Source organism: Stegodyphus dumicola, chromosome 12 (genome assembly GCF_044657685.1).
Source record: "Stegodyphus dumicola isolate Sdum_Otavi_A_Nest chromosome 12, ASM4465768v1".
NCBI lineage: Eukaryota > Metazoa > Arthropoda > Arachnida > Araneae > Eresidae > Stegodyphus > Stegodyphus dumicola.
This window is the reverse complement of record NC_140779.1, coordinates 42,375,801-42,399,475: the sequence shown is the minus strand read 5'-3', so window position 1 is coordinate 42,399,475 and position 23,675 is coordinate 42,375,801. Positions and strand designations below refer to the sequence as shown.

Sequence of the window (23,675 nt, the reverse complement as noted above, 5' to 3'; positions counted from 1 at the left end):
GGCTACATCATCCATATTTGGGTGACGGCAAAAATTCTGATCAGGTTGCATCATCCGTATTTGGGTGTCAGTTCTTAGTACTTATGAGGTAAAAGTACGTATTTGAAAAAATGATTGTTGCTGATAGCTAAATTCATTCTGTTCACTAAACTGAATTGTGCTTTCTTCGGTATCAACTTATCTCTGCTAAACAACCAATTTTTATAAAATATGATCAGTAGTATCTACACTGCATTTAACGGTATTTGAATCAGAATCTGAAGATGTAATTTTGTTTATAATTATCTTTTTGAAAAATCTCAACTGTTTCTCATTGCTACTAATTGAATTTTTGTAAGTCTGCCCTCATAACAGGTTTTTTCTTCACTGCTGTATGATTCACTTAAAACAGGGTTCGTATGATCCTTAAGAGTCCTTAGGTTTTTTGGAATCAATCGGCAGGAAGTCCTTAATTTTAATTATCTGAAATTTGTCTGTTTTTACGACTGCCATTTTGAATGTGAATTAGCATTTTGCACAGATATTTTTGACGACTTATTGAAAAATATAGTTATCTTTTGAATGGGTGAATAGGTTCATGGATTATAATTTTTTCCTATTTGTAATATACGAGGGCATTTCGAAAAGTAAAGATATACCATACGCCAGAGGAGAAAAAAAAAGTTTTGGTGAGCAAGTTGGCAACACAGGTGTTATCCCTTGAACCGTTAGCTTTCTCCTTGTGGTCGTTTGGCATTTCAGCGTTGATTCTGGTTGGAGTAGGTCGTGTTTTCCAACAGGCGGCAACCTTCTATGACTGTGGGATACAAAAGCTTGTGCACCGACTTAACAAATGTTTGGATAACGTGGGTGATTATGTCGAAAAATAATAGATAATCCAGTTAATAAGATGTAACTGACTTTTTTTTTTTTTTTTTTTTTTTTTTTTTTTTAAGGAATGCGAGCAATAGTATCTTTACTTTTCGAAATGCCCTCGTATAAACAGTGGGATACTCTTAAGTTTCTGAGAAAGAAGTGAAGCATAAGCACTTCGAAATTATTTCATTTTTTTCTAATGAAGAGCTCTTAAACAACTTCTCGCTTTTGGGAATGTGAATTCTGTATTAAACAGTTTCAAATTTGACTATTTTAAGATCAGTTTCTATAGAAAATTTTAAATTCAGAAATCTGGGAATTTTTTTATGATTTTTTTTAACATTTATAATATTGATCAATTTCATTAAAATAATGCTAATATATAGAAATTGTATTCAAGAAATAACAAAGTGAAGCATCTTTATTTTTAGTTCTGATATTACAAAGTGACATTACTTTCCATTTTGACGACTTATTATATGATATTTTGAATTTGAAAAATAAATGCATAAATTGCACTTTAGCACAATTTACAAAACAACTCTTAGCAAAAGCAAAATAGCTATGTAATTATTAATCATTTTTATTTTTTCATGGTAAGAGTTTTCCATGTAGTTGTCTCAATATGCATCAGTTTTCTCTATAAAATTGATTTTACACTTTTTTCCTCTGATTTGTTTTCAACATATTTATGGCTTTTTTGCTGTTACAGAATTGGTAAGAGTAATTTTTATTTAGGATATTAGACATTACAACTTGGAAAGTTTGAAGGATTATGAAGGCAAGATTTATTGACCGACGAATCTAGAAAATTTCATAAAAATGTCTTCATTGCATTAACACGTAATGCATGTATTTTGCAGAAAGTTTATGATGAACTTTTACTTTTTGGAAAATTTTCGGAAGAACGACGAAAACAAAGTATTTGAATGTTTTGCTTCAGATACTAGAAGTCTTTTTCTTAACATGTTTATCTTCCCTTTGTTTTCTCTACATTTCAGTAGACACAAGCATGGAAAATATCAAAAAATTTTCTAATCTTGTCACATGGACAGGCATTTATAGAAAGGAATTTTTCTATTAATGAAGAAATCGAAAGATGACAATTTAAAAGATTCATCTTGTATGTCTCAATGCATCATCAGTGAGTTACCTAGGGAAGACATCTGCCCCTGGGCGCAGCATTTGTGGGAGGGCCAAATTGATATTACAAAGTTTTAGAATGAAATGTTTCTCATTCTTGGCACAAAATCTTCAGTTGTCCCCGGGTGCTGAAAACCCTAGCTACGGCTCTGTATATCATACACTGGGCTAGCACTACACATTTTCTCACCTGATGCAGTCTCTCTTTGGGTCCGAAATTCTAAAATTTTGCCATTTCTAGATTTTGTTGCTGGATGTGCCACTAAATTCTAAAAATTCTGCTACACCGGCCTTTATGGTATATCATTTCATACTTTTAGAATATGCTAATATATAGAAATTGTATTCAAGAAATAACATTAAAGTTAACATAACTTTAATTAAATTCTAAAATGAAGAGGAAATGTCTGAAAGAAAGAAACCGAATACATAAAGAGAAAGAAATTATTCTTCAAATATATAGTTATTATTATGTAAATTAACCAGTTGTCTATAATTTCAGTCTTTATAACTTTCCTTTTCCTCACCAGACTGCACAGTTATATAATTTCTAAATGAAGGTTTTGGGATTGAAAGCAGAGTGTGTTTCCGGCTTTGCCTTGCATAGTTCCCGCCAGCTCTGATAATTTGCAATTATTCATCTTTGCATTGTTGCTGCTTATATTTGAATTTGTTAAGTGATAACTACGTTACGAGTTTGTAACGACATGTTACTGAGCCAGCTTACATTTAAATTAAATTGTGTAGTCTTTGACTACTAGTCCACATTTTTAGTTTGAATTTGACTATTCCTGTTTTAATTGGATCACCATAAGCTGTAGTTGATTTTGCTAGCAAAAGAACATGACTTTATGTTCTAAGGACTTTTTAAATAAAAGGTATATTTATGTGACTTTGTAGTTACTTCCAGACAGCAATAATTTGCTTCTCTTCTGTAAAAGGTTTTAGACTAATTAACTTTTATCAGATCAAGTAAAGCCTTATAACTACATAGTCAAGAGATTGACAAGTTAGGAGATAAAACATGCAGCAAGTAGTGGGACTATGGATTTGCTTATTGAACCAAATTTCTAACTGTTAGAAAAGATACTTAAAGAGAAGGAAATTGATATAAATTATCCAGAATGTCTGGAAAGACTTCAAATCAAAAAGATGCATAAATATTTTGTTGAGTATTGTTGCTACAAAATGTAAATGTTTTGTAGCTCTCATGTGTAGTTATCTTAATATCGTTTAAGAATCAATGAATGACGTATTTTAAACTGATCAGGAACTCTTGAATCAGAAACAACTGGCACATGGTATAGCAGTGCTTGTGGCCTAAAAAACCTCCAGTGGTACAGTGTAGCACCAGGGTACCTGGGTTAACGAGAGGCCTAAAGGAGATTTTCTACTAACTTTGTTTAGCAGTTAATGTGTTGAAGACAATCCATTATTGCATCGATCTCAAACTGACAGCCCACGAAGCAATTTTATGTTGCCTGTTGAATCAAAATATTTCGTTCATTTCCTACATCTGCCCTATTGTTTTGGTTTTGTATTTGTTTTATATATATGTTGACAAAAGTGTGTAGATAGATACAATTACTGAAATATTAACTAAAGCAGTAAACATTACCTGAATACGAGCTCTGAATCACTGAGTTTGTAGCATTGCTTGTAAAAACTGAAAGTGAGTACACAGAAATTATTGACTTTAACGAAGTGCGGCAATTATGTCAGAGAATTGTATTAGCCCTCCGAGCATTACAGGTTTAGGCCTGACATTTCAAAGTTTCTCGAAATGTCAGGAATAAATGCTTTTTTTTTTTTATTATTATAATTAAAAAACGACTCTCTCACTTTGTACCTTAATTTCTTTTCTTCCAATAAACATCGAACCCAATATCGAATACGTTAACACTAGCATTGGGGCGTTTTCCTTATACCTATAACTACGATCAGCGGTTATTTTGACCGCTTGTTCCGAATAGAAGAAAATGCTCACATTTTGTTAATATTATGTAAAGTTAATGCCTATAACGATACATTTTGCTTGTTTAATAAGTGAACAAAGTAAACTGAGTAAATACGTGGAACAAAAAATAATGTAACAAACAGCAAAGTGAATATAGGTAAACCTCCTATAACATGGTAGATAGGTTCCTAGAAGATGCCATGTTGTACAAGACCCAGAGCCAGTACAAAAAGGAGAGGTTACGTTCCGAAAACTTATTAAAACCAAATATTGTTTTAATTTCTAAATAACTAACTTTAATTTTCATTAAAAATATAAATGTATGTACAACGCAATAAAAATATTATTTTAATTTAACGCAACTTTAATTAATTTCTTTGTCATCATTGCTCAGTATAATCAGCCAAGAGCGTTTTTTCAGTGGAATGAGATCGCATTTATTTTCAGAATTTTTCTCTTCATTTCAAGTTCTGTCACCTTCCCTCTTTAAAAAATTTGCAATTTAACTCACTAGTTCTTACCAGGTCATTGTAAATTTATCGATATGAAGCTAGACAGTTTTGCAGCTCCCTTTTGAATTTTCGCCTTCTTTCAGCGAAAGTGTCCACATTCAAGAAAAATGACTCGAAATTTTCAGCTAAGCTTAAACCTTCTTTTAACTTTTTACTATTAAATTGTGAACTACACGATCTTCATCAGTGCTAATGTCCTCAGAATCAGTTTGATTTACAGCTTCGGATGACATTTCCATCAAATCTGCTTCGTCAATTTCTTCTTCCACTAATAAATCTTGAACGTCTTCAATATCCAGAAAACCTTGGTTCCGATTGACTTAGCAAGTTCTAATATGCCACCAATTTCATTTTCTGACGATTCACATGTTTTCTATTTCAACTAAAGAGGACCGTACCTTCTTCCAACATTCGTGTAACATTGATGTTTTCAGTTCTTTCAACGACAACGATAGGATGTCAATACAGTGCTTGATTGAAAATATCTTCCAAGATTCCATTACATTAATTGATTTTAAATCGGTTACATCTAAAATCCACTATAATGCTCTCCTTATGTTATACATTTTAAAAGTGTAAATAATACCTTGATCCAATGGTTGGAGTAAAGAAATGATGGTAGGAACAGCATTTTGATGTTGGGATGATTCAAATTTTGTGGGTGATATGGAGCATTATCTAATAGTAATAGCGCCTTTTTCTGCCTTGTATAATGATCAATGTCTGGCACAAAACAATTTAAAACTAGTCTTTAAATAAATTTCCGGTCACCCAAGCTCTTGGATTTGCTTTCCAATATTACGGTAAGGTGTTTTTATTTATACCTTTCAGTGCATGATGATTCAAAGATCTGTAAACTAATAAAGGTTCTGTCAGAAAGTCTCCCGACACGTTTTTCCCTTGTTACTAGTTAAAAATTTAACGATCGGTGTCCACCATGTGGCTCGTCTCCCTGAGAATTTTTGTTCTTACGAGAAACGGATCTTGGGAAAACAATTGACAGGACTTCCGAAACAAGGATTCTTATGTGTTAACATTTAAAAGACTGAAAAGTTTGGAAAGGTTTACTTAAAAAGATGAGAAATAGGAATGTTACTTCCATCACCTTCAATTGCCATTTCAATGTGAAACTGCTACTCTTTTGAAACCTTTCCTTTAGAGTGTCGCTTTTGTTAACTTTCAGATACCAGACTAGGGCGAAGGTCATCGGACAATGATTAATCTACGCACCTGAAGGGTGAAGGGGCAGAATTTCTCTGACCCTGCAAATCTAGCCTATATTTCGGCCACTGTCTTCAAAGTGGACTATGTTGGTACTTTGCTCATTATGGAAAACCTTCGTGCAGAGTTTTGTTAAATTTCTTGGAACTGCTTGGACAATTTTGTTACCGTGTTAGAGCGAAACCGTGTTGTAGGAGGGTTTTCGAAATTCATGATTCGTGTTATAGCGAAACCGTGTTACAGGATGCCATGTTGTAGGAGGGCTACCTGTAAATATATTAATCGAAGGATAATTTAATATAACAAAGGGCTAAAAGTGAAAAAAAATCATTCTAGACACTTTTAAACTTCTTATCATTTAATAAATTGCCTAAAAAATTTTCAATATGAAATAAATATATTAAAAATTGCGCATATTAGTACTTACAAACTCAGTTTTGCAGTGCATACAGATTACTAATTTTTAAATTTGACCCCTGTGTGCAGGTTCCATAAAGGTATTTTTTACAGTATTCACACGTATTTGTTGCCTCTGCATGCATTTATTTGGCATCATTTACGCTTACGGGAAGGGTTGACATAAGTATCAATTCTCTTTTCATTAGATACATAAAGTTTATGAATTTTGGATGAAATGTACATCTTTTGAAGCACCTCAGTCATATTCAAAATAAAATCATGACGGCTGACATTCTTATATTCAGTTGTTCCCTTCTAAATTATCCATGCATGTATTACAGCCAAATCAAGAATATTAAAAATAAAAAAAAAAAAAAATCTTGAACTGGATAAGGACTTCACTGAGCATTTTCTGCCCGTCGGGTCCAAAACTTCAACTCCATATTTGGTTGAATTGTAAAAATTCACAACTTCTTGTGTACTTTTTCCTTCAAATGCGATTTCCAATGTTGTGTGCAAGGTACTTAGGAGTAGGACGTTCTCCCCTCCCCACCCATTTTGGTCCCGTAAGCGTTATATTGTCATGCTTAGTAATATTGCTAGAACAGAGCTCATGCCTCGTATTTTTGAGAGAATAAGGTACTTCTCTTAATAATTTCAGCGATTCCATCATGCAAAAATCTGCATGTTCAACTATTTCTCCATATGGTCTTGTTTCGTCTTTTCTCAAATAGGGAAATCCATTAAGTACATATCTTGACTGCACATCAGTAGGAAACCAAAATTTAATGCCGAATTTTGTCGGGCGTTTTAGACATATACTGAATAAACTGGCATCAGGTCTTCATGGGAAATAATTTGTTCATCCACTATTTATATTTTCGCCTGGTTTATAACATTTCAAGCAGTTTTCTATAAAAGCATTCCTTTCTAACATAAGCAAAAGGCGCACACGTGGAGAGCAAAAGTTCCAATTAGGTTTTCCCCCTCCCCACTCACTTCTGTGAAATATGCAATCTTCCTTACCAGAAATACACTTATCTATCAGCAAACCGGAAATAGGTAAAAAAGTCACAAAAATATTGAGAATTCTATAATTTTCTGGGTATGGTCAAAATAACCGATAGCCGTAATTTAAGATATAAACAATATTGTCAAAAATAGTTTAAACTGAACAAAAATAATATAAGTTTTTAGAAAAGGTAAAAAAAATCAAAGTTGTAAATAAAGAATTAAAAAGGTTATGTCCAATTAAAATGAAGATATAGTTAAAATGATCGTTCCCATAATTCTAGTGTTAAAAGCTGACAAATTTTCCTGTGCTATGAATATGAAACCATCCTTCTATATGGAATTTTCCGTCCATAACGCTGAGGGGGTTAAAATACACGCAAACTTGTTTTTGTGTGGTGTATGAAAATTTCAATCCAATTTCAATCAAATTGGAGCATAACTGACGAAGTTATCAATGAAAAAGGAACTTCAATCTTGTATATTTGCCTACCGAGACATATACAAGCGTCTAGTAAAACAACAGTCGTCACAAAAACTGATCACCGACTATGTGAAAAAGTCAACTCTAAACGAGTACGAGGTTAGTATCTTCAAGTGACGAAAGCGATTCTGAATGATGGATCTTATAAGAGATAGACTAACCCAGTGGCGGGATGCGCGTCACCGACATGCTCCCAAGAAAGAGTAGGGACGATCTGGTTTACTTTAATACTGAAACCTATGGCGTTTGTATCACATAACTCTTTTTAATTATTAAATGTGATACGTTGTATAGTGATGAGATTATGAAAGCCACAGTTTTTTCCAATTAGGATTTAATATATCTCATTAAAGCACCTTTTTACTGCATTTCGCGCATTTTTTTTCACGCGTAATTCTTCAACATCTTTACTTTAGCAAAACGGTAAAAACTCTAGGCTCAAAATTTATGAACTTAATTTTGCGTACAAGTAACATAAAATTATATAAGATTGATAGTACGTGATGCTTTGATATAAATAAGGTAAAATTAAACAAGATCTGATAACTTTTTTTTTTTTTTTTTTAATTTAATGACCATTTTCAGGCAGTGATTTTCAAAACTATAATAACATTATAAAACAATCATTTATTTGATTATATTATCATTAACTTATTAACATTTAAGTGGAATATTTATTTTAGTAATTTATAAAATTCGGAGCATAAAATTTTCTGAGTGTAATGAGGAAAAAAAAAAGATAAAATAAAACCTAGAAGCACTCAGATTTTATATTACGCTCAAAAGGAACCTTTTTTTTAACGTTTTGTGTGTTACCTATATTTATTGAATATCATGTTCTTCGCCCATAAACCACATACATTTGAAAACAGCATATCTTTAGAATTTCCGCACTGGAGATAAAACTGTTATTTTCGGTACAGTGCTCTCTCTGAACTCGTTGAGTTTGTTAATCAAAAATTCGTTAAAGTTTTACAAAATATGAAATAGATTAAAACAAATTCGAAATTCAGCCGTCCAGATGCCCATGTTCGGGTGGAGGATTACATTATTAAAAATTTGATGGCTCTAGACACTGTCGTTTTTGTCACAGTGCGAGAAACATACTTGTATTCATGCAGATGTTTCATTATTTAATTTCTTTAAATATAATACAGGGCGATAATATTTGGTAACAACAATTTGCAAAGAGACACGGACATTTGTAGTAAAACAGCACAAAATGCCGCTTTGAAACTAACAGCCTTTCTAGGCTACCACCCCTTTGAGCAAATAAATTCAGGGTTCGTACACATTTCTGCACACGGAAATTAAGGACCTATAAGCAATTGGGAACTGAATAAATTCAACTAAAAATATTATCTATGCTGAACTTCACTTTTGTAATGCCATTCTAAAAATAAAACAGATACATAAAGTCGGATACATTATTAAATAATTCGGATGCATTATTGTTAAACATAATTATTAATAAGTTTGAGAATAAAATTAATTTTGTGAAATTTATCAAGCAGCATTAAATATTTTACACTCATAATAATTGGATATATTTGAAAGAAGAAAAGTGACATTTTATTTAGGTTTTCTAACAGTTAGCTTTATCTTGATTTTTGTTAACGTCTCATTTTGTCACATACTTGCTCAGTCTAGGGGTTTAGTAAGCAGATTTTATGTCAATCAGCATAAAGTGAGAAGTAAAATCACAATCAGCGTAATTCAAAACAAAAGACTGGCTGTTGTCACCACTCCTGCTAGAGATCTGCTGATCAGAACAAACCTAAAAGACCTGATGTAAGCCCGGTTTGCAAGTTTTGAAAGTTAGCTGGTCTCTGTCTGATGCAGTTAGTGTCATAGTTTCTTGTAGAGTTCCAGGGGTTGTAACTCAGTTAATATAGTTTAAGTTTTACTGTTTCTTAGAAATTACTAATGCCAGTTTTTCCATTTCATAATAAATGCTAATTAATATAAAAAAATTGCTATGCATCAATTTTTTTTTTTTTTTTTTCTGTAGCATCTATTACTTATTTTATAATAAAAAATAAGCTGTACCCATGTGTATATGTTCACATATATATGAAGGAGTCGGAGATATTAAAATTTCGGGAGTCCGAGTCAGAGTCGGACATTTTCTCTACTAACTCCACAGCCCTGGTTATAATTAAATTACGTATTAGATAACCTCAGACATTATGGATTTACATGGGCACTATTAAATTTTATTTATTTTTTAACAATATTTGTTAAAAAAAGTCCTATTAAATCACAATCGAATAAAATTTCACAGTTTAAAATACATGTAATTTATGGCATTGAATTTTAAACGATATTAGGATAATTATACATTAAAAGCTACAAAAAATTTATGTTTTGTACATAATACTAAAAATACTTATAAAAATTTATGTTTTGTAGCAACAACACTCAACAAAACATTTATGCGTCTTTTTAATTTGAAGCCTTCCCAGACATTTTTACTAATTTATATGCATTTCCTTCTCTTTAAGCATCTTTTCTAACAGTTAGAACTTTGTCTCAATATGCAAGACAATGTTCTCACTAGTTTCTACATATTTTAGCTCCTAATCTGTCAACCAAAATGTCTCCTAATCTGTCCCAAAATGTACATACGAGGGTTTACTTGATCTGGTAAAAGTTAAATAGTCCGAAACCCTCTGGACAGATGTGAAGCAAATTATCGCTACGTCTGAAAGTAGCTACAAAGATTTAAATAAGCTTCTCATTCAAAAAGAACTCAGAATATAAGGGCATGTTATAATGCTAAATAAATCAATTACAGCTCGTGATGATGTAATTAAACAAGAATAATCAAATTCAAACTAAAAATATGAACTAGTGATGAAAGACTATAACAATTTAATTTCATTTTAAGCTGTAACATTTCAAGCTCAGTAACTTTATCGTCATAACAAATTCAAATATCGGCAATGGTAATGTAAAACGAGTCATTACAAATTATCACAGGTGGCAGGAACTAATGCAGGGAGCAAGTGGAGGTCAGAAATACACTCTTGTCTTACACTCCAAAAACTCAGTTTAAAAACTAAGTGATTTGCATTCTGGTGAGAAAATAGAAATGGAAAATTATAATAAAGGCTGAAATTGTAAAAAATTAGGTAATTTACATAATAATATCTGTAGATATCTTTGAAGAATAATTTCCTTCTCTCTTTAATGTATTCAGTTTCTTTCTTCCACGTTTCCTTTCCATTTTAGAATTTTTGGATTTAATTAAAGATTTCTGTTATTCTAAAAACACTAAATGCATTTAGAATGTATATAGTAAGCTGCTAATTTTATTTCTTTAGTACTGTGATTATTCAGAAGAAATATGAAATATATATGGTAAGGTTCGGTTACAAAGCTATTGTGACAGAATTTTTAGAATTTAATAACACATCGAGCAATAAAAATCTAGAAATGTAAAAATTTTAGAATTTAGAACAAGCATTGGAAGCAGAATTTAGAAAGGCACCAGGAAGCAGATTTTAGGATCCACAGAGATTGTATCAGGTGGGAAAATGCCTAGTGCCATCCCTGTGTATGATGCATTAAGACATTATAGAAGAATAGTTTAAATTGTCATTTTTAAATTTCTTTATTAATAAAAAAAATTCTTTTCTATAATGCCTGCCCATATGATAAGATAAGAAGCATTTCTGATATTTTATGCTTGTGTCTAGTGACCTTGCTTATTTTTCAGATTCAAAATATTGTACAAGTGGCCAAAATGGAACTTTATAATACAACAGCAAAAAAATAAAAATGCTTTATTCTAATGTTATTTCTTAATGTAATTACAATATATTACCATTATTTTAATGAAATTTATCAATGTTACAATGTTCTAAAAAAATCGTCGAAAAATTTCCAGTTCTCGGAATTAAAAATCTTCTATAGAAACTTATCTTAAAATCGCCAAAATGTTGCTAAGTCACCAAATTTAGAGCAATTTAATAAAAGAATTTGTATCTCGCTCAAAATGGCAATGGAAAAAACAGACAGAAATTTCAGATCATTAAAATTAAGGACCTTCTGCCGATTTTGGCCGAAATTAAGGACTTTTAAGGACCAAAAATCGATTCCAAAAAACTTAAGTACTCTTAAGGACCATACGAACCCTGAAATTAACTTAACAGTAAATAAAAAAAATCTTATGCAGAACTAAAAATAAATTAACTGTAAAATACAAGCAAAATTAATTATTACGGTTAAATACAATTTTAATATTAGAATTAAATGTATAAAAGTTATTAAGGAGTCAAAAGTGTGTATCACTATGATGTATTATGAAATATATTTGAAATAAAACTCCTTTATAGAAATTTTGCTATAATACTCATCTATAATTTAAAAAAAGCAGCACAATTTAGAATTTAAACAGAACTTTCAAAAATTCGTTTTTTAATATTTTAGTATTTTTTACTTATTTACACAAATAAAAAGCATAAAAATTGCAAGAGAAAATTGCTTGTTTGAAATGTTCTATTAGTTCAGATTTTAAATATTATTTTCTAAAAAGTAGTAGTTACAAATTTCCTTACAGCATAGGAAAAGCTAAAAAAATATCCAACCCTGAAAGCATGCAATAGCTTTGTAATTAATTGGAACATTAATTATGCTTGATAAATATGCTAAATTTTTAAAAATCAATCTCAATTTAAAAAATAAAAATATGGAGGAATTCTAATTTGTGAAATGAGGCTCTACAACCATCTTTTTCTTGACAATTATACACGCCGCAATAGGCAACCACTGTTAAATTTCTGCAAGTCGTCCCTACACTTTCGGATGTGATCAAGGTGACAGCCGGGAACGCCTCAGACGAGGGAGAAAATCCATTTGGGTTAGTCTTTTCTTATAAGGTCCATTTCTGAATAGCTGCCAAGCCTTGTGTCTTGATTTCATTTAAAAAAGCAATTCCTAGTTATTTCATAAAATTTTGAGTTATTTTCTACGTGAGACATTTTTTATACGGTCCCTATCCACCGCATAAAAAAAAAATTTTTTTTTTTAAATTGTATTGTGAAAACTATTTTTTGTAGCTATTCATGAAGTTTCATGCGATTTTTTCTTTTAATGCATTCCCTATCCAAAAAAAAACAGGTTTGAGTGTAGTGTTTTGATTTAATAAATAAATTAAAATTTTCATGAGACAAAAATTGATAAATAAATAAAACCATTGATGAGTGATATAATAATACATGGATAACAGATTTAACATTTCTTGTTAACTTAATCGGACATTAAATACTCTCAACAAAAAGCTGCAAACAAAGGATAAATTTATTATTGACATAGTTGCTTGTATTAAATGTTCTATGTTAAATTGCAATTATAAGGGAATATGGCTTGGATTAAAATATTTCATACATTTTCTCTATCTTAAATACTGCCCTATTATTTCAAATGAAAAATCTCAAAAATATACAAGAAAAATGCCATTCTAATGACAAGAACTTAAAGAGAAAGATATATCGATTTAATGATTTATAGTTCAGTTTTATATTATTTTCATTCCCAGTAACACAAATATGAATAACACAACAGAGAATATACAAATGGAGTTAATTAATTAACTGCCATGATACAAATCTTATTCAAGGATTTGGAGATACAGATTTGATCAACTTTTATTCATAGCTGCCAAAAAATAAATACCTTCAGTTACAAATTTTTGCAGTTAAGAACAATCAGACAATCACTTTGTTTTGGAATTTATATGTGAACAGTTTTTTCCCCAGCTGAAAAGTAGCAAGCCTGAGAAAAGAAACAAATAGCAAACCAATAAGCATTATGCTCATTTTGATACTCTTTGAAAGTTTTCATGTATTTTTAGTTTAAGTAAATTATTCAGTGATTAATTCAACACATTACAATTATTTGAATTAAATTTCAGTTTGAAAATTTTACATTCAGTTGTAAATATGTTTAAACTGCATAGCCTAACCAACAAAAATTTCTTGGAGGTATCGGTATTTAGATTTAAAATATAACTTTGAATCTTGTCCTTGTTTTATTATTATTTATTATGCTTTTATAAATATCTAGAAAGGATTAGACACTTCAGAAAAGAGAAAAAAACAAAGTTAATCGAAAGAAAGAATTTCATAATTTTAGGTAGGGAGAGAAGGAAAAATATTTTAAGTTTGAGAAATAAAAAGTAAATTTTAGAAGAACTTTGTAGAAAATAGAATTAAATATTATTGAAATAAATTTTCAATTAAACAATTTTTGAGGCAAATTATATTTAAAAGTTATTTCCTCACTTGATAGGTCCTTAAGTTTTTTCATTAGTGGTACTTAAAAGTACTTAATTTCCACATGCAGAAGTCTGTACGAACCCTGATTATTGTATCTTCACTGCACAGAATGTTGAACTAAATAAAGCATTAAAAGGGAATGCATCTCTTCTTCACTTTTTCACTATCATATTAATTCTTTCTTTAACATAAATTTAGCATTATTATTATTAGACTTCTTCATTTGAGATCCTTCATACGAAAAAAACTTAGTTTTTATATGCTGGTACATTCTAGATGAATGCATGATAATTTAGTATCAAAATATGAAGCTGAATTCTAAAATACAATTTAAAATTTTTATTTTACAGTCTAAGAAATATACAGTTTTTAATAAGAAAATGCAGTAATCAGTACTATGCAATACTATATATATCTAAAAATAATTCACTATAAAAGTGCATAATCGAACATATCAATAGAATACACTGAACATATTTGTTCATATATAAAAAGAGAATGGAATGGTTGGCTTGCTTGAAGAGAAAAATGAAACTGCATCACATTATAAACAGATAGTTTATTTCTTAACTAAAAAATCTTCATACTAATATCAGTAAAAGCTATTGGAAGGTATTACTTAGCCATTATTTTGCATATAAATTAATGTATTATGAGCAACTGACAACAAATAATGGTTGAAAAGCATATGCTGTGCTATATTAATGATTAAAATAAATTTCTACCAATAAAAAAATGCATTTTACCCAGTAAATGAAGAATTTTTAAATTCAAAGAAATTCATCTCAAACACATTTCTATAGTAAGAATGTTTGGATTATATTTTTCAAAACAGTTTCTTTAATATATACATATATATATATATATATTAACATTAAAGAAATAAATTATCTTTAAGCTATAATTTGGATTTATGCACATAATAGCTCTGTTTATTCATAAATAAGCAATGCAGTACTGCACGCTGCTAGTTTCATATTTCTTTTCAAGAATACAAAAATTTCTTTGACAAATGAAAATAATCGTTTTACAATATTACTGTGCAGCAAATTCAGCTTATATTGCAATTTATATTGCAATATTAATAATAAAAATTGCAATATTAAAATAAAAATTTACATTTTGTAAAAGACTGTCATAATATATATGCTACTTATAACAAACTTCAGAAATTTGTTCTATGGCTGCTAAAAATTGCTTAAAATATTTTTAAAGCTAACACAATTGCAAATAAAATGTAAAATATTCAATACTTTATTTAAATTTCATCAAATGGTGTCTAAAAATATTTTACAGTTGGCCAATTAAATTAAGTATAACCATTATTGACTAATTTAAAAACATGAATCTTAGTTTCAGTGCTATTCAGAAATATATCATTCAATTCCATAAATACAAGAATATAAAAAGTTACATAAACACTGTATTTCAGGATTTTGTTTTTAAAATATGAAAATAGTTATATACCATTAAAGAAATTACTTGGCAGATGAAGGATCAATTTTACAGTCTGCCTAAAAGAAAGTGAACTTATTTTCCTCTCTTGATATAAACAGCATCATATGAAATACAAATACATTAACTGTCATGTAATTAAATCTGGATGGAACATTGAATTTTGTTTCAAACTTGGTAAAACTTTTACAAAAATATTTGCATTGATGCACCAAGTTTGTGGCAATGGTTTATCGATTGTGTGTATACATTTGCAAGATATACTGGTATTTCAAAGGCTGGAGAAAAGATATTAGTAAAGACTTGATGTCTGTCTATCTGAAAACTACAGTCTCAAAAAAAAAAAAAAAAAAAAAAAAATGTTAGTCAATCTGAAGTGGTAATGCTGAATACTTGCTACAGAATTTGGCACACTATGAGGTTTCATGCCATTTTGATAAAAAAATCAATGAAAAGAAAAAATGATCCCCAAAAGCTAACTAAAGAACTGAGAAAAAAAATGTGGTCTGAGTATGTTATTTAGTAAGCCTCAAAATTCTTAGATTCTTTCATCAGTGACATGACTTGAAAACCAAGCACCAGAGAACAGTATGAAAAATTTTGGGTTTGTCAAATAAAGCTTGTTTCCAAGGATATATAAAGATAATATTAATATCCATTTTGCAATTCAAAAAATGTCCTTCATTATGAATTCAGTTCGAAAGGTGGTACTGTCATCAGGCAATATTATTAGCTTGTTATGGAACATTTTTAGCATTAAAACTGTGTTGGATTTTCATGATTTTTCCTGTATGTTAGATACAAGCCAATTTCCAATAAAAATATCCTACAAAGGCATTCTGTTCCTTGGCACAGATAGCCTTCGTACACTTTGCCTTAACTAAATAACAAACAATTGCATTATGTAAATTTTTGGCTATAAACATGTTTTAATCATCTATGTTTGCCAGATTGATTGGGATTCAACCATTTCCTGCTTCCCTAAATGATAATAAAAGGAATTTTCTGTTGTGACACTGAAATCATTTAAAAAATAAGTTTGCCAATTTATCCCAATTTTGACTAAGATGCCCAGCACCAAACTATAAAAGGAGTATATTTTGAATAAGAAATTTGTTTTGTAACAAAATATTCAGTATTTTGTATTTTGTTTAAAATGTTCAGTTTCTTTTTAGACACACTGTTTATAATTTAAAAGACTGCAAAAAATAAATAAATAATGCTTAATACACAATAATAGTTATACTTGTACGATAAGGAAAAGAAAAGCACTGCAATATTGCCATGACTTTCTTAGTTGCACTATAAAATTAATATTATAAAATGCTTCACTTCTATGCAAATCTCCCCTCCCCCCCCAAAAAAAACTAATGCTGCTATTTATTTGAGACTAGAATGCCTTAATTGTTTTATAATACTATCTAAGCAAAAGCTACCTATCAGATGGGGTTTTCTGGATTCATAATAGTAAAATTTGAAACTATACATTTTGCACAAAAAATCTTTACTTGGAAGATACTATAAAATTCTAACTCTATCGAAAGAAGAAAGAATAAATCGGTGTTTGAAAGTAGATATGTAGATTTAATAAACCACTGCTTTCCATGAGATTAAAATTCTATTTATATTTTAAATAAATACATGAAGACACAATGTATAAACAAGTAGATTTAATTTTGAGTATCAAGTGAGTATGTATTTCATGTTAACTTACAAAAATCGAGCACAGCAAATAAAAAATTTAAATTTCTTTTTAGGACAATCCTTATAAATATACTATTAACAAGTACAGATTACAAACAAAATAACTTAAACATGCAGACCAGCACATAATGAATGTAAATCATCTACTTAATATTTAATTAAATCTTGTTGTCATGAATTAATGATATTCTAGAAACAAAGTGTTTAATGATACTTTTAAGATCAGCAGCTTTATTCTCTTGCACTTAACTGTAATTGAGAAGTGCATATATCACATGGAACTTTTAAAGAATTATTTGATGTATGGCTATACTGTGGACATTAGATCAATGAATAAAAATATTATATGGATCTCCTCCCCCCAAATCTTTCAAAAGCTTAGCTAAACAGAACTATGCATAATAGTAATTTGCTAAGAGAATAAAAACATTTTAAGTTTCTCATATTTAGAAATTTAACTAAATATTAACTTATATAACTATCTGATTTAAAACTTAATATTGGTTGCATAATACAATTCGTAAAATATTAATGTTTAGCATAACATGACTTAAAATAAAAATCAGCCAATCTGTAGTTTAATAAGGCTGATTTGCAGTTAAATTTTAAAAAGAAACATGCTGAATAGAAAAATATAAATTATTAACATCTTTATACAAAATAAGACTGATAAGTTTTAAATATTGCATAGTCTTTGTCTGGAAGACTATTATTAGAAAAATTACTTTAACATAATGGTTTTCACACTATAAAATCACAGGTGAACAGTACTGACAAGTGTTAATATATACTCAAGTAACAGTACATTACATCAATAAAAGTTTATAGTTCAATTTACTGTGCACTTTTTCTAAAAATACATTAGTTTTACTGACACCAAAAGTCATACATAATAAAATGGAATTCAAATATAATAAAATGGAATGCAAGCTAGGAAATAAAAAGCTATCATTAATTACTTTCATTAACATTTTTAATTTCATTGTTACAATATGTGATACATAACACATATACAAATACGGAAAAGAGAAAACAAATATTCTGAAAAAGAAATATATATATATACACACATATGCATAAAATAACAAATTACATGCTCAAGTACTCAATTATATGTTAAAAAATTCATGTTTATTAAAAATTTAAATATAGAATTTCAGTTATTTTAAACACTGCAGTATAATATTTTAATTTGTTTTAAATGCTGAACAAGCTTATCTTTTAAAATATCAGCTCTACAGATGCTTTTACTACCAATTTATTTTTTTATGCAGCCTTTTTTTTTTTTTTTTTTCCTTCTTTTCTGTCATTGTACAATGTGTTCACATTTTATGTGGCAGAGAATTTTCTCATTACAGTAATTTTCTCAGGAGCAATAAAATGAAACTACCAACAGTTTTTTTCAATGCAATATATTTCTATATGTATATATTCTAGCAGGCCATGAATTTACTGGGAGATATGACTCATTGGTAGTAAAAGGGTTTTAAAGAAATCTAACAATCTGCACACATTAAAATTCCTTAAAGATAGGTAAATTAAGCTTTACATAACTGAAAACAGTGATGTTTAAAAAACTTTTCAAGCAACTTTTGATTGCTTAAAATCATTATTTGCATTTAAAGACTGTTTCAAAAAATGCTAAAAATTCATTTTTTTAGAACAAATCATAAGAATTTTTAAGTTGTACTTTTATGACATAAAAAGAATATCCCTATTTTATAAGTAGGTGGGAGGCAGAATAAATTGACAATTAATTGATATTTATAAAAAAATGTTTGTTCAAAAATCAGTTAAAAGTAACTGCAAAAAACTGTTTTTTATTTTCCAAGAAATAACTAAGTTATGTTTTAACATGTCCAATTATAATGTGTTCATTGAAAACCTTTTCAAAACATTAAAACTGGGATTGCTAATGATGTAATAACTAAGATAAAAAGATTAAGAGACAAATAAAACATTGCAGCAAAACAAGGTAGTTTTATAATTAAAAACATAATGCAAAGATTCAAAAATATCTAAATTTTCAAATGTCAAAGCAAATAATATATTGCAGATCTTCTTTACCATATTCAGATTCTGTTTAATCCAAAAGAGCTCTTATTTTTAATATAGCTTAAATTCTAAATTCGAAACTTCAAATCACGGCAGGAAAACATATAACTATATTTTAAAACACTTTTTAAATTATGATTTTACATTACAATTCTTACACTTCTTTCTTATAAATACTCTTGCATAAATGATTTAATTTATTACTGCATTTCATGCATACATGAAAGTTTAATATAATTAACAATTTATAGAATACATATCTTTAGAGTATTTGCCAAAACTTTGGTGCCACTCAGGTATTTGCACAGTATATTTTTTTCCAATTTTTTTCCAGACTTTACTTATATGAAATCAGTAACTCGATAGTGAAAATTTACCTCAACACTTGTTACTAACAAGATAACAACTGCAGAATGTACAGGCACTTCACTGGAAACAACTAACAAACCAACCAGTAGTTAAATATCAATGGTTTTAAAATACTTTAAAGCTAAAAATTTTAAGAGTTGTTTAATGAAGATTTATTGAATACAAAATTATGATACCATATTTACACATATAGTCTTCCCTCCTCCATTTCTTTATCAATTTAACTTCTTGAAAACCAAGAGAGGAAAATCATGCTGTATACACCATTTATGAAGGAAAGGATTAAATGAATAATTTAATAAATACACAAATGATAAAATGTACTAATACAATAGCATTTTAATAATCTGTACACATTGGAATCAGGTCTCTGTACACATTGGAATCATCATTGGAATTGGTCTGTTTTGTTTGTAATTGTTGTAATTGCTGTGTTCTGCTGAGTTTTGTTTATAATTGCTGTGTTCTGAACTTTACATAAATCTGAATTGTTTGCAAGTAAGTAATTATCAAAATATATCCATACCTTAAGAATGACTTAATCAAGATTTATAAAATTAAAAATAATAGAAAATGGGATAAATGAGATAGAATAGTTTTGAGAAAAATAAAAACTCTTTTGAAAAAAATCTAATAAAATATTTTGCATAAAAAAAATCAAAATAATTTTTATGCTTTTAAATGAAAGAAAAAACATTTAAAACATATTGCTCTCAGAAAACCCTGGCAATAAGGTTTTTTTGGAATGCAATTTATACATTAATTCCACTACTATATTCCAGACATGGTGAAACTGGATTAATAACACTACTAACAATTAATGAAAAGTGCTAAAATTGGAATTCTGAATTAATTTAAGTTCTTAAGCATGATTTTCTTTGTGTTGTTTTTCATTTTTTATATTGAAGAAAGTCTCTACAAGCGCTAATTTTTAATAACCTATCCCTATTCACCATTGACTTAAACAAGGTTGCAAACTGGTGTGGAAAGGAAATATGGTACTGGAAGTTTTTTTTTTTTTTTTTTTTTTTTTTTTTTTTTTTTTCTATGGAAGTTTAAACTGGAAATTTACATCTGAAAAATCACGAACAGACACCTATATTTATCACAGATTTATCCATATTTACCACATAAACAGAAAAATAATTTTAAGAGATTTATCTAAAATGAAAAATTTGTAAATTTATGACAAGTGTTTTGTCATAAAAAGATGCTGATGCATGCACAGGGGAAAGGAAATGTCAACAATAAATTTGCTTCTTCAATTGAAACATTATACACGTAATTTTTAAAAATTTCATTTTCTTCTACATATACGAAAGTATTGCCATTTAATTTGCCATGCTAAGTTATCAGAAAAGGGGGGTTGTTGAACGTGGATTACAGATATATACAGATTATATGAATTCTACTTCATTTGCAATCTGATCAGTAAATGTTAAAATTATCGAACATTATTATATTATTATCATCTTTGGTACTGAATAGATTTTTCAAGAAATATTACTACAAAAATTTAAAGCTTTAACATATTTGAATTAAATAACTGCAGTTATTATTGTGATAATGGTGTGGAACAATAAAAAAAGCAAAATACAGAAAAGAAACAGTGAGAACTGAATGGTATATGGAAATTAACTGAATCATGAAGTCTCACAAATTTTCATTACATAATTTACTAAAATTAAAAAAAATAATAATAAAAAACTATTTCTTGAATTTGATCGAGTAATTTTAACATCTCATCTAATTCAGATAAGAAATGTTTTTGTTTATAGTCTTACACATATTTTTTAATGTCTGTTCACCGTTTTGCATAATCTGTCATTCTTATGCAAAATTTTCAGTTTGATTATTGTACTCTTATAAGTTTGGAGTTAACTTTAAAATATGTAATTTCATATGTAATAATAATATTAACTAATATAATAAATAATAATGCATTCACCTAATTTATAAACTTTTCAAATGTTTTGAAAAATACTTGTTAAATATTTTCTTCAGACTTTTTAAACAATCTTTAACAAATTATTTGGGTTATTCTACCTGACATGTATGCCAATTCTGGTGCAAAAGGTTACACAGAAACATATTCGATGTATCTGAATGAGCAATAAAAAATAACAAACGTTAATAAAATATAAAGCAACCCTTAGAGATTTTATGAGGTTGAGTAAACCTCGAGTATTTTGTTCTCAAATATTAGCTGTATCAAAATTAAGCGACATTCAATAAAATCTCACATTTTATAATACAATTATAGCAAACTGCATTTCAAAGTTGCTTTGAAGTTTATATTTCTCAAGGCAACAGTAATTTTTGAATAGTTTAAATAATGAATATTAACAACATCAATAAGGCATACAGTTTTCCCATACAAAATAAAAAAAATATATGTAATAAATGTGATTTTTATGTTACACATTCTGGGAGCTTAATAAGAACAAAATATATATGTATATATATTTATATATATCAACTGCAAAAATGCACAGGCAATATATTCAAAAGCACCATGTAAAGTGATTTCAGATAATACACTATGTTAACAAAAATGCTCTTCTTGAAATGTATATATATGCTTTAGCTGGTGTTTCTGCAGAATCTCATAATGAGGTAACATATGGATGGCTCTCCAAGATGCTGTCTGCGAGTTTTCAAACAATTTCAAACATTCTTACATTTCCATTTTCTTAAATTCATTTTTTTTTCTAGATAATGAAATGATAAATAAGTTTTAAAAAGCATTCAAAAAATAAAATTATACATTTTAGAAATATTTGGTTACACATAAAAGAAAAATTCTTAAGGATGTTAGAAACTCATTCAGGAAGTCTATTTTATTAATGTGATTCTTTGGTCAATTCTAAATTCCTCATTTGCTCTGTTACAGACATCTAATCTTTATAAAAATGCTCTGTAACCTTTTCATATTATTCTCTTTCATATTCTTATCTGTATCACATAGTTTTAAAGAATGAAAAATGAGCTTGAATGAGAACCATTAAAAATTATAATACTGTAAATTACATAAAAGGAGTCATTTTTAGCTTCCTATATGGTTGGGGATCAGGAATTCCACAGCTATTTCTCTATTCCTGTTCTTTAATAAGTTTAAATATATGGCTGTTAATCCACATATGATTTGCTATCAAAGCAACATGACCGGTAAAAAGAATATTAAAAAAAAGTTCATTACACAACCACCTGCAGTTTTATCATTTGAAATTAGCCCGGATAACAAGATTTCCAGTCTAAAAATTACATATATATCTATATGTTAAATAAACAGTGAATAGCCTTTGGCTGGTTTGACAAGTTATAATTAATACGCTAAATACAAGAATAAAATACAATAAGCACAACATTGATAAAGCTCACTGTCAGATTCAAACTTTATCAAAAGGTGGTAGAATCTGACACTGGTATCACTACTTTATCCGACATACTGTAAATAATATTTCTATTTGTTTCAAATTAGCAGAAGCACCAAAATTAATCATTTTAAATTTGTACCTCTGAAAATTAAACATAGCACCCCTACATATTCAGCCTGCCAAACAAATAAAATCAACATCCAAATAGAAAATATGTGTATCAAAAAATCCAATAAATTCGAAAAAGAAAAAAAAAAAAAAAAAAAAGTCTAAATGGCCTAAACAATTTTTTAAAGTGAAAACTATCAACTATTGGCAAAAAATGAAATTCGTTTTATCTTGAATTAATTAAACTATCATCAATGTTTAATAAGTATTCAATGTCTACTTTCAAAAAGATGTAAATAAATAGGCCAGGAATAAGTTGTAATCCATAAAAACATTTAAATGTGGTTGGCAGGGATATTATAGGCTACTTTTAATCTCACAAAGTAATACAGGGAGAAGAAGTTTCAAACAATAAAGAAAAACTGTAAACTATCAAAATGTAATCAATCAAAATTAATTCTGGCAAAATCTAGAAAACAAATAAGAAAGCTAGGGCAGAATAATAAACCTTTATGTTTTTTTGGCTGCAAAAAGTACAAAATGACCAATTTAGTAAAAGAATGGGCCAGAATGTGAGAAAATTAATATTACAAATTTACAGTAAATTACAAAATTTACAAATCTTATACATGCTATAAATCTTTCTTACCCATCCACCTCATTTCTCCTGTTAGGTTTAAAAATGGGTTTCACTGTGTAATAAAACATTCAGAGTTCATAGACTACTCCAGCTCTTTTAAACTT

The 23,675-nt window shown here is 28.7% G+C and overlaps 1 protein-coding gene across 2 annotated transcripts in view; it reads right to left on the bottom strand.

Annotated features, from left to right (window-relative positions):
• Positions 1-14,187: 14,187 nt before the first annotated feature.
• LOC118194658 (oxysterol-binding protein-related protein 11) overlaps positions 14,188-23,675 on the bottom strand; it is a 69,959-nt gene continuing 60,471 nt past the window's right edge. For both annotated transcript variants that reach the window (XR_015044401.1, XM_085827656.1), the window contains one exon: positions 14,188-22,157. Coding sequence is in view for 1 of the 2 variants with exons in the window: in XM_085827656.1 (XP_085683782.1) it covers position 22,157 (1 nt within the window). In the remaining variant the exon portion in view is untranslated. The remainder of the gene's footprint in view (positions 22,158-23,675) is intronic.